Below are 17,158 nucleotides of genomic sequence, written 5' to 3'. Positions count from 1 at the left end.
GGGGCTGGGCCGGGCCGCCGCCGCCTCCCCGCACCTCGGCCGCCGCCGCCGGGGGAGGGCGCGCCGGGCGTCAGTGGCCCGGGGAGGCGCGGCGCCGCGGGCGGGGGCGCGGCCTCGGGGGCCCGGGCCCGAGCGGGGGCCGGAGCGGGGGCCGGGGCCGCCGCCGCCTCGCCCGCCCCTCCATCGCCATCTTGGGCCAACAGCCGGGGCGGGGGCGCCCAGCGAGTGCGGTCGCTGTGGACCCGCCGGGGACCTTGGCCCACGCGGTGCGACCTGGCGCCGCGCGGGGGCTCTGCTCTGCTGGGGTCTGCGCCCCAGTGCCTCGCCCCCTCCGGTCGCCTCGGGGCCCTGTTGGGCTGCTTGTTCTCTTAGTCTCCCCGTCTCTGGGTCCCCGTGGCTCTTTCTGCCTCGGTGTCTCTCATTCTTCTCCCTGTCGTCGCCTCAGCGTCTCGTCTATCTCTGTTCCAGGCACTAAAAAAAAGCACAGTGGAGGCGAATTCAAGGCTTCTGTCTCTGTCCGGATGGCCTCATCTTGTTGCCCAAGTCCTGGCCCGAATCCTCGTTAACCTCCTCATATGCCACCAGCCTGCCCACCCAGGACATGGTAGTTCCCTCCTCACCCCCACTTCCATTGCCATTACAAGCCCAGTTCATCTGTTGGCCTCCTTCCTTTTATGTTGCAATAACCAGATGCCAGCTAGAGCATGTACCGCAAGCGATGCCACATTCGGTCTCACAGCTATTCTGGAAAGGACAAGTTTGATGGCTCCCATTTTACACATGGGGAAACTGAGACGGAGGGAGGTGAAGTGACTTGCCTAACCACATGAGGCCAGCAAGCAGCAGATGCAGGGCCCGACTAGTTTTCTGACTCCAGAAGCAGCCATCCTCCACTCCTTCTCATTCAACCTCTGCTGTCTGGCTTTACGGAACTATCCTTTTTCTCTTCAACTGTGCTTTCTGCAACTGCCCTAGCCAGTACCAGATATTTCTTGTTCTGGAACCAGGGATTCCCTCATTAGGCTTGGGTGGGGAGAAGCATACCGATGAAATGACCCATTTAAGGTCCTTCCAACACCAAGATGTGTGATTGGTCCATTCTCTGTGTCTCCAGGGTTCCTGGGACTTAGAGCCATTTTGTCTCTGCTAGGAACTGGGTAGGTGTCTTACCCATCTGTTGCCAGTTAGCTCTTAATAATCACCTGTACTTTGTAGATCTAACTGGACCTGACATTTCTTCACTCATTGCCAGCCTTCCTTTCGACCCATCAGTGGCATTTGACTCAGCCCATCACTCCCTCTTCCTTGAAATGCTGGCATTTCTTAGTGATCTCGTATAGCTCCCAAGGCTTAAGCATCTGTATGCTGATATGCCCACATTTCTATCTCCAGTCTGGGCCATCTCCCCCGAACCCCAGGCTTGCATATCCACCTACCTGATCAACATGTCCTGTAACAATCTAATAGACATCTCAAACGTAGCACATCAAACATTGAGCCCCTGATCTTCGCATCAAACCTGCTCCTCCATGGTCTTCCCGGCTCAGTTCCTGGCAGCTCCATTGTCCTGTTGCTCAGGTCAACACAGTGGAGACACCTTTGACTCTTCACTTGTACATAATTCACTCCCACTTCCCTGCTGCCACCTGAGTCCAAATGCAGACACCTTTCACCTGGAATGTGGCTATAACCGCCTCCCTGACCCTGCTCCTGTCCCCCCTCAATCTTTGCTCAATACAGTGGCCAGAGTGATCCTGTTAAAATGTGAACCAGATTATGGCACTTCTCTGTTCAAAGCCCATCAGAGCAAAAGCCAAAATTCTGATCACAACTGACAAGCCTTCTCTGATCTGGAGGCTGCTTTGCCTCTCTGCCCTCACCTCCTACACTGGTCCCCTCTGCTCTCCAGCCACACTAGCCTCCTCACTGTACAGTAACGTGATTGAGGCCAGCCCCTGCCCCCCAACTTTGCCCAGCCAGCACAAGCCTGAGCTCTTTCCCAGATGCTGGGGGCCTTCCTCAGGACTCCTCCCACTCTCCCGAGTCCCCTTTCTTGCTTCGTTTTTCTCCCTAATACTTATCACTTTCTAACATGATCTAAATTTTACTTAGTTCATTTATGGTCTTTCCCCCAACTAGATTGTGGCTCCCCTCCCACCAAAACAAACCCACTGCTGTCGGGTCGATTCCAACTCCTAGCGACCCTATAGGACAGGGTAGAGCTGCTCTATAAGGTTTCCAAGGCTGTAAATCTTTACGGAAGCAGACTGCCATGTCTTTCTCCTGCGGAGCGGCTGGTGGGTTCAAACTGCCGACCTTTTGGTTCGCAGCTGAGCACCTGGCTGTGGGCTCCACTAGGACAGGGATATTTTGTCTGTTACGTTCACTGCTGAGTTCTAAGCAGCCAGACCAGGGAGCCAGGATAAAAGACACAAGACACTGGCCACAGGGATAATAGTGTCTGAAGTGACATGAGATGGCAGGAGGGATAGGAGCAGGAAGAGGAGGGACTAACTCTGTGTGGTGCGGGGTAGGGGCATTGAGGAAAAAGGCTCCACAGAGCTGTTGATCCTTGTGGGTCTTGACGAGGTAAAGAGGGTAGATGGCACAGGGGTGGGGGAAGAAACGCCCTCGGCAGAGACCCTGAGGTGTGAGGGCACAGGGAGTGTTCAGGAAATGGCTGAACCGTGGACATACACAGGGCACCTGTTATGGGCCAGGCCCTGCTCTGGACACCGGCAGCTCAGCGGTGAACACGGCGGTTCTTGCCTGCAAGGCACTTAGTCTAGAGGGAGACAGACAGGTAGACAGGCAGTTATCATCCCAGGTCATACAGGCCGTGCTGGGGGATGGTGGGTGGAGGGCACCCGAGCCAGACTTGGGGGGAGGCAGAGAAGGCTTTGGGAGCAAACACAGATCTGAGCCCAGTGTAAGCAGAAAGTGGGAGGTGTGAGCTGGGCAGGAGGGCAGGGTGGGAGATGAAGCCAGGTAGGGAGGCTGGGGCTGATAGGGCAGGGCCTGTGTGTCATCTGGGAAGCAGCTGATGATTTCGCTGTCAGTTGAATGAATGGGCGAACAAACAAGATGTTGCTATACAAAGAGACTGATTCTGCCAGCCACATACAAAAATCTAATTAATTTCTCTGTATTTGCATTCGCCTCAGCTCTGTGGAGAGTGGGTGTGAGCTGTGAGGAGCAATGGAGTTTACAGGCTCAGCCCAGCCAAATCCAGCGTAAGAACCAAGAGTCATGGCTCTAGTCCTTCCTCTGTTGCAGACTTGCTGTATGACCTGGACAGAGTGGGAGAAAAACTGTAGAACAAAAAGTCAAATTCACAAAAAAAGGCCAGACTTACTGGTCTGAGAGAGACTTATTACTTTTTAATCAGAAATAATAAATCTAATTTAGAGAGGTAAAAAATACATACAGTCTCTTAAAACTCTACTCAAATCCCACCTCCTTCAGGGTGCCCATCAGCCCTCACAGACCTGTATTTACCACTCAGCAGGCACTGGGTCACCTCTGTCTTGTACAGCTGTTTCTTTATGTAATTCCCATGTCTCAAATCACACTGGAAGCTCCTTGAGGGCAGGAACTGAGCTTTATATAGGTAGTCATACCCAAAGTGCATTTATAAACCAATTGCCTAGAAAATCAGAACACATTTCCCCAAAGGATCGACACTATAAGTGATGAATACATTCTCAGACCAGTCAGTCAAAGCTTACTGAACTCATTAAATATCTGAAATGCTGTATATTGGCAATGAAAATGTATCATAGGAAAATGTTGACAATGCTAGCAATTAAACAGACAAAAATAAATCAATGGAAAGGTTGATGAGTTTGGGATTGAATTAGTAATAAATATATAAAAGCTGGAAAAAAAAGATAATTAACTGCAGAAACCAAAGTGTTCTGCATGAATGAAAATGAATTCAAAGTTTATTATGACTTCTCTCTGACTACATTTGCATAATCATAATAATGTAAACACTGAATATTGGTCTCACTAAAATTACAATAGAACTGTATTGAGAGGATGAGGGGGATTTAAAGTATGTTGGTGTTTGGTAGAAATGGGAGAAAAACAGCTAAATCTTAATCTTTCATGATGGGATGCCATTAGAGAATGCATGAACACTGACAAACAAAATCCTAGAGCAACAATTGCCAGCTCAGTCGCAGTCGAGTCAATCCTGACTCATGGTGACCCCACGTGTATCAGAGTAGAACTGTGCTCCACGGGGTTTTCAATGGCTGGTTTTTTGGAAGTAGATTGCCAGGACTTTCTTTACAGGTGCCTCTGGGTGGACTTGAACCTCCAAACTTTCAGTGAGCAGCCAAGCACATTAGCTTTTTGTACCACCGAGGGACTCCAAAGTAACAATACAAATAAGTTATTTAGAGATTTGTTATAGAGCTTGACTCTTTAAGCTGTATGTCTGTATAACAATGGTAAAAAAAAAAAAAAAAAACAATAAAACATACACGACCTCTTAAAAGTCAACTCCAGTCCCACAGGTCTCTATACTGTTCAGGTGGAAGCCCCCTATCCTGCCACCCTACCTCTCTCATCAGCTCTCTGGGCAGGCACTGCACCATTTGCCATTGCCACCCCTGCCCTGCTTGCCCGATGGCTAGTTCCTGCCCAGATCACTGCTCCTGACCACCCACCTCTGCTCAGCACCACCCTGCCCCAGCTAGACTGGGATTCAGACATCACTTTTGTATCCCCTTTTATGAGGACCCCTGCACATCCAGCACAATGGGTTGAGAACTGCTGTCTCCCGGGGCCTCTGGACGCACCTGCAGCTGGACACACTGACCAAGGCAGGATGGCCACACTGCCTTCAGCAGAATTACAAGGTGGGTGACACTGGTCACATTGTCCACTCCTCTTTGGAAGCTGCGCCCCCACCCACTGGATGCTGTGTGCCCTCTGTCAGCCTCTGGGGGCCAGGGCCTTCCTCCTAGGCCTTCTCTACCTAACAGCCCTTCCTCCTCACTTGCCCCATCAAAGCATGTCTATCCCATGACTTGTCCCTCCTCTGGTAGCTTAAACTAAGCCTGTTATGTTGAAGCAAGCAGGAGAAATGGAGGCAGATGCATAACCCCCCTGTTGTTGTTGGGTGCCCTTGAGTTGCTTTCAATTCATAGTGACCCCATGCCGTGAAGTAGAACTGCCCCCTAGGGTTTTCTTGGCTTTACAGAAGCAGGTTGCCAGGCCTTTGTTTCACGGACCTGCAGGTGAGTTTGAATTGCCAACCTTTGGGTTGACAGCCAAGCTCTTAACTGCTCCACCAGGGCTCCTTACAATCCCCCTAGCTTCCATCATTCAAGGCCTTTAGAGGCTACCCCTGGCACTCTTGCCTCTCTCTCTCTCCTCCTCCCCTTCCCCCTTCCCAGGTTTGGCGTCCTAGTGTGTCAACTCCCCACCCTCCACCCCAACCCTCCAAGACTCCATGCTCCTTTATCCCTTGGTGTCTGTGTGTAAACTACTCTCTTTGCTTGGAATGGCTGTCTCCCACCTGGGGAAACAAACCCACCCCTTAACGCCTAATCCAAATGCCACCTCCGTTGTGCAGTCTTCCCAGAAAACCCACTGTGCAGAGGAATCATTGTTCATGTTCGCTAGGTGCTTGCTCTGTGCCTGCACCAAGAGGTTTGAGTGCATTTTCTCATACTGAAACTCACATCAACCCCTTGAAGTAGCGCCATCATTAGCTCTGTTTTATAGAAGAGGAAGCTGAAACACAGAGAGGTTAAGTACCTTGTTCAAGGTCACAAGCAGGAAGCGGTTCAACGGAAGACTAGATGGCAGGCTCTGTGGCTCAGAGCCCGCACTTCTAATGGCTGTCCTACTCCGCCTCCTCAGGGCTCACATAGCTCTTGGCATGTCTCTTTTTGCGCCGATCCACCTCCACCTCTGGACTGAGAACCCTTGGTGAGCAGAGACTGTGTCTGGCTCCTCTGAGAGTCCCTAGATCCCTGCATCCCTCAGCAGGAGCCAGGTCCATGGTTGGTAGGTGCTCAACTCCTGTTAACCAAAGAGGAATAATAATACCGCCTGACATCCCTGGTTTTTTTGTGAAGATTCGATTGAATGGGTGTGGCACTCACCATACAAAGGTTAATTGTTGGTGTTCCCGGGAACACATGCCATTCATTACAAGGACTTTGAAGTTAATGATGCCTTCATCCAAAGTAATAAGCAATGCTAGGAGATTGACTCTTGTCAAGCACGTGGGAAGTATCAGAGGCTAAGGAGAAGCACCCCTAGAGGAGGCTTCTGCACCCATTCTCCTTGTTCATGGCCCAGAACCTGATGTTCTCCTAAGATCCTCTGAGGCTGAGTCATCTGCTGTCTCCACCCGGCATCTATCTTCTCCCCAGGGCTTAAGCCTGACAGATCAGGTCCTGGGGAGCAGGCCCCACTGGCAACCCTGGAGGGAGCGGGGTCAGATCATAGGCAACCATGCCAACTTCAACTTCTTAAGTGCCCAAGCCACCGTCCCATCCCAGGCTTGTGCTTGGCACTTGGGCCTCACAGCAATTCTATGAGGAGGTATTAGGATCCCACTTTGGAGTCCAGAAAACCAAGATTAAAGAACCAAAAGGGTTGCTCAAATCACAACTGCTGGATTTGAACCCAAGTCTACTGGATACCAAATTCCCTACATTTTCCCCTGCTCCTCCTTTCTCTGGGGAAGTTAGGGGAGCTTCCCATCCAAGACCCAGCCAGTACATGCTTTTTGAGTTCAGTATGAGCTCAGTTCCCAAAGGAACTCATATTTCAGGCAAATATTATTTCCTGGATTCTAAGATACATTCTTACTCACACTTTGACATTTCTAATATCAGAATCTTACAAATAGTGACACCTTAAATTTTTAGGAAATTTAGTAGGAGTTCTAGATCAAGAGTTCTAGGGACTGCACTCAAGTGTCCCTGTTCAGCTACCAACTATTTGTGTGCCTTTGGGGAAGTCACTTTACCTGCCTGCATGTCAGGGGGTTAGCTGGCCTGCAATTTAGTACCAGCTGTGCCACTTACAGCTGCATGGCTTTGTGGAAGCCACTAGTCCACCCTGACCCTTAGTTTCCTCATCTGTAAAATGAGCGGAAGGAAGGTCACTGATTTTTAACCTCTTAAGCTGAAGAACGTAAAGGGCCACTATGGGGTTGCAATGAGTCGGAATTGACCTGAGGGTAAGGTTCCCCCCGCCCCCAAACAAAATCATATACGAGTAGAAAGCTAAGCTGCTCTGGATGAAATGAGGGTTGGAGGGCCTCAGCTTCTCATCTGTAGAATACTACATTAGATGGTTTCTAAGATCTATTTGGGTTCTAACATCCAATGAATAAAATCTTTTATTCATCTAATTTTACTGTGGTTGTAGATTGCACACAGGATCACCTAAGGAGTTTACCAAAAAAAAAAAAAAAAAAAATTAAAAGATGCCAAGATGCCCTCCAACACCCCGCAATCATTTTGATGTAACTGAACTGGGATTGGGGTAGGACTCAGACATCAGTTTTCTTTTTTCTAACACTTTATTGTGAGAGTATGGCCCCTGGACACCCTTTTAGCTCAGTAATGAAGTCATTCCTGAAGTTCACCCTTCATCCAAAGATTAGACAGGCCCATAAAACAAGACTAAAGGGGCACCCTAGCCCAGGCACAAGGACTAGCAGGCAGGAGGGGACAAGAAAGCTGGTTAACAGGGAACCCAAGGTCGAGAAGGGAGAGTGTTGATATGTCGCGGGGTTGTTAACCAATGTCATAAAACAGTATGTATACTAACTGTTTAATAAGAAGCTAGTTTGTTCTGTAAACCTTCATCTAAAGTACAATAAAAAATTTAAAGTTATTGTTTTAGATGAAAGTCTATAGAGCAAATCAGTTTCCCATACAACAAACTATACACAAAGTGTTCCATGACATTGCTTGCAATCCCCACACTGTGTCAGCACTCTCCCCATCTCCAGCCTGGGTCCCCATTTCCTTTCATCTGGTTTTCCTACCCCTTCCTGTCTTCGCTTTTGGGCAAATGTAGCCCTTTGGTCTCAAATAATTGTTTGTTCTATGGAGCACTTCTTTTTGGGTTTATCACTTATCTTACAGGCCTGTCCATTGCTTGGCTGGAAGGTGGTTTCTGGGAATGGCTGCAGTTCCAAGTCAGAGGGGTGTATTCGGGCCACAGTCTCGGGGTTCCCCCAGTCTCTATCAGGTCGGTAAATGTGGTCAGACAGCAGTGCTTTTCACAGTCCTCCAGGCACCTGGGGTTAAGAAGCACCACTCCTCCTGTCCTAAAGCCCCACTGGCGTAGCGGTTAATAGCTTGGCTGCTAACCAAAAGGTTGGCAATGCACATCCACCAGCCACTCCTTGGACACCCTATGGCACAGGTCTGTGAGTAGGAACAACTTAATGGCACCTAACAACAACAAAGCCTCAGTGGGAAAAGAATAAAAATTCTAGGATTTCAAAGGAGTTCTGAAAGCTTAAAGTTGAGAGGAATTTGATCTCTTTTGCAGTCTCATAAGTGAATTGGTGGATGGGTGCCAGGCAACCCTAAATGGAAAAGGTCAAAATATTTTTTTAATTTGAAAATTTTTGGTACTCAGAAAAACAAACCGGTTGCCATTGAGTAGACTCGGACTCATGGACAACCCATGTGTGTTAGAGTAGAACTGTGCTCCATAGGGTTTTTAATGGCTATGACCTTTCAGAAATAGACCACCAGGCTTTTCTTTGGAGGTACCTCTGGGTGAATTCTAATCTGCAACCTTTAGTGCTTACCATTTGCACCCCCTAGGGACTCCTCTTTGGTACTCAAGTACCCAATAAACAATTCCTGTGTATCTGGCTCTACAGTGGGTATTCTGGGGAGAATTAAACGAATGTAAGACAGTGCCTACTCTCACAGTCTGTAATCTAACTGAAGAACAGAAACAGTCGTAAAACAAAAGTCTAAGATAATAACCTTTATTTAACACTTTTACTGTGTGTTAGGCACCAAGTGCTTTATGTACATTAACTGATTTAATCCTCACAGTAACCCACTGCAAAGATTCTATTATTCCTGTTTTACACCTAAGGAAACCAGGGGTCATCTCCAAGACCACGAACATGTTCAAGGTCACAAAGATAGCAAATAGCAGAGGCAAGGTTTGAAGCCAGGCTCCAAAGCCAATTCTGGTACTATTTTATGATGCCACCTCTTTTATGATGAGGTTCCCATCTAAGCTTTGTAGAAGTTCCAAGAGAAGAACACCAGGGTGGAAATAGATCAGAAGGAGCTAAGACTTGAGCTGGACCTTGGAAGGTCAGTAGGATTAGGAGAGATGGATGGAGTGTGTACTCAAGGCGGGGAAGAGGGGTTAACACTGCCGTATCTCCGTTAATCTCCACTTCACTGATGGGGACATTTAGGCTCAGAAAGATCAAGTTATTTATTGGCAAACTTACTAAATGGGGGAGTGGAGGTCAGAACTAGGTCTAACTTCAAAGCATGCACTCTACTGAAACAGGAAGGCCTCAGTGTGTTTGTGGGCAAGTGAGGGGCCTGGGCACATGTTGGCTTGAGGGAAAGTGAGGACAGGTCAAGAGACACAGGGCTGTGAATGCCAGGCAGAACTTGAATTAAGGACGGAAGTACCACCCTAAGTTGAGCAGGAGAGCTGAGCTTGCCTTTAAAGAAGTGGCAGTGTCTTTCTGGGTGTAAGGCTGGTCCTGTGAGCCTAGTGAGGGCAAGGGCTGTGTCCTTTCATCTTTATTTTCTCACGGTCTAACACAGGCCTGGCATGTGGTTTTTGCAAAATATTTGCCAAATCAAAGTTGAGAACCACCTCTATGAAGTCACTTGGAATTCTTACTCTTGAACCCCAACTCAGGCTGTGTAGAGAACTGCTACCATTACCCAGCATGAGAGCAAGGAAGCTAGGCTGGGGTGGGTGCAGTAATAGAAATGAAGAGGAACGGAGAGTTGAAATCATTTGAAGCAATTAATCTGTAAGGCAAACACATCGAGTACTCAACTGAACCACAGACAGCAGCGCTCATGCGCACACTCAGGGATGCAATGGCAACCATTTATGCACAGAAACCAAGACAACATGGAGTTTTACAGAAAAGCTGTGTGGCTTCAAGAACCTCCCTGGCCAGAGGCTCTATACCTACAAAGAATTGTCACCTGTGAGTACAATGTTGAAATAAACCACACCACTTCTGCAGTGTTTTTCCAGTGAAGATGAATTCCTGGACCAGGCTAAGGACCAGTACCCTGGCTCGTTGCTTCCCCAAACTTCGATTTCAAGAACTCAAGTCCAGGGATCAATTTAGAGAAAGTATCTCTCAAAAAGAAACGAACATCAAACTCAGTGCCCGTGTCTGAGCAGAAACCCCTGTAATCCATTTTAAAGGGAGTTCAACCTCTGTCCACAGTGGCAGGGCCAGGGCACCCACTATGTAGACAGAGCCAGGCTGATGAACATTTAAACCATGGTAATTCCCCAAACCATTCCAAGCCCAACATAAAATTGTGCCCTGGTTATGAGATTCTCATACTGCAGCTGTTTCAAGTCTGCCTCTCAAAATAAGCACCAAAGGATCAATCACTTCCTCCTTATAACCACCAAGTGGGTTAGACTCAAGGGTGAAGTTCAAAGACCTCTGGGCCACAGCACTCACTCTGATAGGACTCTAGAGCACTGGAGCCCTAGAGCTACTTACTAGGAAGTCTGTAACTCCATCAATCTTTGCAAAATGTGGACGGCCAGAGATGTGGTTAAACAGACCAAGGTTGCTCTATAGTCTACGAAAGTTTCCCAACTGGAGTGCAATGAATGGATTAGAGGTCTGCTGAGATACTCATCTCTTCAGTGCTGGGGTGGGAACGGCCAGTCAGTCCTGGCTGCAGGTGGCCTCAATTGGTTATCCCAGTGTGCCTATTTGTCCCAGAGTGTCATGCAAACGTCTGTCATGAGGTTAAAAAAGGTTAAGCGGCACTGGTCTACAACATTATCTTCTTTAAAGGTCTGCTTTATTCATAATAACTTTAGTACACAAGTGAAGAGCTAAAGACCCTCAGAACAGTAGTGACTCTTAACCTTTTAGGATCATTATCCCTTTGATAATGGCTAAAGCCAAGGCCTTTCTCCCCAGAAAAAAGCACCTCCCCTCATTCATGCAATATTCTGCATACAATTTCAGAGAGTTCTAGAACCCAGATGAAGTCTCTGCTCTGGAGGACCCCAGATTTACTCACTTTAGAAGAGTTCATCTGTATCCGTAAGAAATCCCCAGTTGCTGAGGGGGGACGCGTTCATCACTGGCTCCAAACTCCACCTGCCCTTGCAACACTGCTGGTGGTTGGGACCCATTTGCATGTACAAAGCAGTTCTCTGCACACCTTCCTCTGAGTTTAACTGCATTTTTGTTAATGTTTATACTTTACACCCCCTATAATCCTTCGCCCTGCAGTCTTTCTGCTCCATTCAAGCACATGACCTTTTCCATATGTGTTAGTCACCCAACGGTTGTTCAAATGGGGGATGGTGGTGGTGGTGGAGAAGGAATATTTAATTCAACTCATTTTAGCAGCATCTTTATTGCAACAAAGAACCTGTAATAAAATGCAACAAAACTAATGTTTCACTTTACATGATTAAAAGCCATGTAGCTGAAAATGAGAAAACCCATAAGCTTATGGGAGTGAGACATGCAATTCTTTTTATACACGTCAATGCTTAAAACAGCAGGCACTTTATGTTCTAAAATTAAAGACCTGAACTCCAATTGTGCTGAATATCACAATAATTTGTATTTGGGTTATTTAAAAAAAAACAAAAAAACTACTTTTGCTCTTTGTGTGAAGAACTTCTGAAATCATTACCTAGAGCTATCTGCTGGCAGCAGGGGCCAGCCCCTTACACAAACACATCTCCATGTTTTAGGCTGGAAGGTGTATCAGTGAGGCTAGGTGGCATCGGGGAAGTGGGAGTTGGAGAAGCTTCCTTATTCCTTTCTGTCTGCTGGGAATGGACATCCACCTTACAAATATATGGCCATGTCGCTTTTCTTACTTCAAATACCTGTAAGATGGGCTCGCAGGCTTACTCAAGCATTCTACTCTATATTCCAATCCCCACACTCCCCACGATACCAAGGAAGACAGTTAGTGTAGCCATTTTAATTATCTTCAGAATGTCGTACAATAATAAGAAATACTGCATTAATAAGCATGGTTAGCATTTACTATAGAATGGAATAATTAACCATTTTATGTAGTTACCTTTAAAATGTTTTATATGAATATATTAATAAATACTTCTTTAAAAATTTGCCTTTTTTATCTATCATTTCACTACCATGGGTCAGGCTACCTGGATGGAGTCTAGTGCCAAGTGAACACTAAGGGGCTGTGTGGCAGGGGCAGAACCCCTTCTGTAGGCTCCTCCTCTACTATTGGTTTAGACTCTATCCAACATTTATTCCAGTTTGAAAGGATTATGCTTCTATAATAATGAGATCTATGTTACAGGAATCGTTCCACCTAAAGAGGGAACAAGGCTGCAGAGAAGTAGGACAGACCTTCCGTAAGGAGTACAACACAGCAGTAAAGTAAGCATGCTTGCACCAGTATCTGTGTCTCCTTCTTTTAAAAGTTAATGCATGGATTGTGACTTCATCTTCTTACCATTTGGGTGAGGCTTTGGGAGAGCCAGGAATGGCCCAGAGAGAAAATAAATCCCCAGACAAAGTTAACTGTACCACCTGCTCCTTTCAGTGTAAGAAGGGCCACTAGTTAACACACAGGGGCAGCTTTCTTAACTGCTGTTTGGGCTCTTGTCAATCAGTCCAGTGTAAAAATCACCAGCTCCACTCTCTGTAGAAGAGTTTCTTAAAGTAGTCCACAGAGGACTTGATTTAGAAGCACCTGGAAAGTTTGTTAGAAATGCAGATTCCTGGTCCAGTCAAGTGAATCCAAATTCTTAACAACGAGGGTCAAGAATCTCCATTTCTTTCAGTAAAGCATCCCAGATGAGTCTTGGATTCTGAGCTCCACTGTTGTACAACGCTTAAGTAGTCGTATGTGTTGATGGCTGTTCAAGTGCACCTATTTATCAAGCCTGCAGAAACCCTGTTTGATGGTGAACCTAGTGCTTTTCGGCTCTCACCAAAACTACTGCTACTTTTATACTCCTGCATTTTAATCAGCTTACAAGGAGTTTTAGTGAGTTTTTTTTACTGATCGCTTGAAGTGAATGAAATGTTTCCCTCATCTGTCGTTAAAATTAATTCAGGCAAGTCTTTCTGTAAGTGAATTCAGTCAGGTATCGTCTCCCCTAAAGAAGCAGAGTGCCATTTAAATGACCAGGAATTACAACAGAAGCGTTCCTTGTGATGCAGGACGGAGTGCTGACAGAAGAAAAGGGGAAGGCAAGATGCAAAAGGAAAACACCTATGATTCAAGAGTACATGAAAGTTTCTAAGGTTTGTTTTGGAAAATAAGAGATGCCATTTTAGCCAGTCTTGATGGGTAAGAGGTTTCAAATGAACACTGTCTAAAGGCCACTGTGTAACATTTGCTACTTCGCAGACGATATAAGAACAAATCCTCAGAGACCAACTAGTCCAAAAGCAAAAATCACTCTCCACAGTCAGATACATACTTAAGTCACAGGGGAAAATACTTCCTTGGGGAAAAAAAGTTACCCAAATCCATTTAATTTAACATTGAAAAAATAGAAACAAATCTTGGTATGGGGAAAAATATAAACATGAAAATTAATATATATACAGTAAGAAGTATGGTATCTATGATACAGTATAAATACACAAACAGTAAAACCCAATCCCCTCGCCAAGGGCAGAACCACCAGGTCACCCTGCCATCTCTGGGCTTCTTCCACCTGCCACCTGGCCTTCAGGGATGAAATCCACCTCTGCCAGAGTCATCCTTACCAATGGAGCTGTGCTCTCTATGGAGGAAATCTACTCTCTCTCTCGTGGTGAGAGAAAATAGTGATTTTTCATAGACTGTTGTTTAAAAAGTACTGGTAACAACTTTCCAAACATCAACTCTTGTGATTGAAGAGTCAAACCCACAGATGCCTTCTTTGCCACGGGCTCCAATATGACCTATGTAGCGCCCCAAAACTCCAAGGGGACAGATCTCAATCAGCAACTGAAAGCCAACGAGCTTCCTTAACAGTCAAGTGCTAGAGCTAAATGTCACGGGAAATGTCGTAGACATTCGGGGAAACTATAAGCTTTAAATACTGAAAAAGAGAGCCGTGGCTTGCCAGGGATCAGCTTAAACACATCTTCTGGAAACTTTTATTTTAAGCTCCTAATATTTAATATCTAAATAGCTCTTTATGCTCATATAATTTAAAAATTATAAAGTTTAAATTTGTATGTTCCAAAATTAAGAAGAAAAAAATGGATAAAAGTAACTCTAAGGAACTTTTCCTCCCCTGAATAAAATCAGTCTGTAGCTGTGTTGGCAAGAGAGTGATTTCTTAATTATCAAAAACCCAAAACTTTTTCACGAGTATCTTTCGTTAAACTAGGCTTCTGCTTAGTTCCTAAGCAGATCCTTGCCTCCTCCTCTCCATCATTTCTCCCACCCTACTAAGAATCCCTTCCACCTTCCTAAAACTCTGCAACATTTTACAGGAAACGGACATCACCACATTTTCTGAAGAACAAAGTGAGTGTGTACTTTTTCCTTTTCCTAAGCGGGGAGGGGGCGGGGAATTGCCTGCAAGTACTTAAGCTCTAATCATGTGATTAAAATTTCTCTGCCTGTAATTATCAATATCATAAGACAAATTAAACCCATGCTACATATACAGTTATCTGCCCTTATGCAAAAGGAAAAACCCACTGTCATATCATCAAAGAAAAATGAGAGCTGTTTATATTAGATACAGTTTACATTGGCTAAAAACTGGTCAGAGCTTCAATGAACCAAAATAGGTCTTTAGGAGGCCCCTAAGTTATCCTTGAAAATCATCAATGACTGGTTAAGTCATAGGTTTAATAGTGATTAGTTCATAACATGCTGGATATACCCCAGGCAACGAAGCATAAGCATCCATTACATTTAAGTGCTATCAAATCTGTAACTAGTCAGAGATTCTGGAATTGAACCAAACCAATCACTAATATCATATTTTAACAAACTGAGAAATATACTGTAAAAATACACTAATTAAATCCATTAGGTTTATAATGCTTTTAAAAGTGAAAACAGGGTAGTATGGATATGTGGTGCTAGTGCCTTCTTTCTTTCAGTAACTCTCCTGGTGCTGCTGGGTCCCTCGGAAATACCTGTGTGTGGTGAAGGTATCAGATTACTACCCACAAGCTGTAGACACCTGTGTGGCACCAAATTTCCTTTCAGAAGCAGATGTTATATGGCAGGTACCAAAATGTCATGCTCAATTCTCTGTTCTCTATTGATTAACCTCCTCGTCTGGTTAAGCAGCCAGTGTTTAACAGAGCTCTGCCCATGTTAAAATTATATCACTTTCAGAGCAGCAATACGTGATCCAAGGTTTTCCTGAAGGTAGTGCAAAAGATGCAGTTCGTAATGTTCTCCGGATTCAGGAACTCTTATGCTGTGTCTCTCCTGAGGATAGATCTTAACGGCAGCAACAAAAGCAAAACAAAACACAATAACAAAACAAAATACAAAAAATAAGAATTTAATGATACATCTCCTTCCCAAACTTTCCAGAGATATTTAACAGGATTAACAATATGGTACACAGCCTCTCCAAGATACCACACACATACATCCTACGTAAAGGCCCCTCTCCCTTACGATCCCCTATATACCATTAGGCTTACAGAAGGATTTATATGTAGACCAATGGTACCCCAAGTGTGGTCTGTAGACTTCTGGGGGTTCCTGGAAACATGTTCCAGGGATATGTGAGGTCAACACTACTTTTAGACCAAAACTAAGACATTAGTTGCCTTTATTCATCGTGTTAGCATTCATGCCGTGATGAAAAAGCAAGGGTGGGTAAAACCCCTGGGGTTTAAGCATGAATCAAGGCAGTGACATTCAACTGTACTAGTCACTGAATCCTTCACCACCACACACTTGCAATCAAAAAGGAAAAATACCGGTTTCACTTAAGTAGCGGTAAAAATCAGAATTTTACTGAACTGTAGCTCTTGAATAGGTGTCTTTTTAATATTCTGTGGTAATGAAATGGGAAGTGCGCATAAAGAAGTTCTGCTCTACGCTGCAGTATCACGGCTGTCTCAAGGAAAAATACTGTACAACTGAGATGCAAGCTCAACTGGTGCTTTTTAAAATGAAACTCCATTTTAACTTGAAAGAATGACTGACGAACTACAGTTTTCCAGACTTGGGTATCTGGCAAACATTTTCTCAAAAATGAATGAAATGAGCCAGTCACGTCAAGGACAATGCTGACAGTGCTTGTTGCCAATGAAAAAATTCAAGCTTTCAAGAGAGAACTAAAATTTTGGAAAACTTCTATCTACCACAATTAGCTCATGAGCTTCCCAATACTTGAGGCTTTTTTTTTTTTTTTTAAGATTATATAAATGTAGGTTTTATTATACCTAGAACCATGTTCATTTGGGGATTGAGATGTCCCATTCAGAGATGATATAATAATTTTCAGCTTCTGCACTGGCAAGAGAGAATTATTTCTGCCCTATGTCATCAGGACATACTCATTTTTTTAAAAAATTGTGGTACAAGTGTACATAACATTTGACAATTCAACAATTTTTACATGTGTAATTCAGTGATAGCGATCGCATTCTTCATGTTGTACAAGTATTATCACTATCCTCTTCTGAATTCTACCACCATTATCATAAACCCTGTGCCCCCTAAACAGTAACTTCCCTTGCCCTCTTCCCATCCCATCCTCAGTAGCCACTAATAGACTTTGGTTTCTATGTATTTGCCTATTCCATATAAGTGAGATCATACAGTATTTATCCTTCTGTGACTAACTTACTTCACTTAGCATCATGTTTCAAGGTTCACCCATGTTGTGGCATGTATCAGGACTTCATTTCTCTTTATGGCTGAGTACATAATATTCCATTTTGTATATATACCACATGGACATTTATGCTGTTGCCACCTTTTGG

General features: G+C 45.1%; 1 protein-coding gene across 2 annotated transcripts in view; it reads right to left on the bottom strand.

The window, feature by feature from the left end:
• Nucleotides 1-7,473: 7,473 nt before the first annotated feature.
• DPP8 (dipeptidyl peptidase 8) overlaps nucleotides 7,474-17,158 on the bottom strand; it is a 63,922-nt gene continuing 54,237 nt past the window's right edge. The window contains exon 21 of one of the 2 annotated variants that reach the window (XM_010598048.3): nucleotides 7,474-15,656. In XM_010598048.3, the coding sequence (XP_010596350.1) occupies nucleotides 15,534-15,656 (123 nt within the window). In that variant the 3' untranslated portion in view covers nucleotides 7,474-15,533. The remainder of the gene's footprint in view (nucleotides 15,657-17,158) is intronic. The other variant, XM_003418369.4, reaches the window with a different exon arrangement.

The sequence above is a fragment of the Loxodonta africana genome, chromosome 13 (genome assembly GCF_030014295.1).
Source record: "Loxodonta africana isolate mLoxAfr1 chromosome 13, mLoxAfr1.hap2, whole genome shotgun sequence".
Taxonomy (NCBI): Eukaryota; Metazoa; Chordata; class Mammalia; order Proboscidea; family Elephantidae; genus Loxodonta; species Loxodonta africana.
This window is presented reverse-complemented; position numbering and strand designations above follow the sequence as displayed.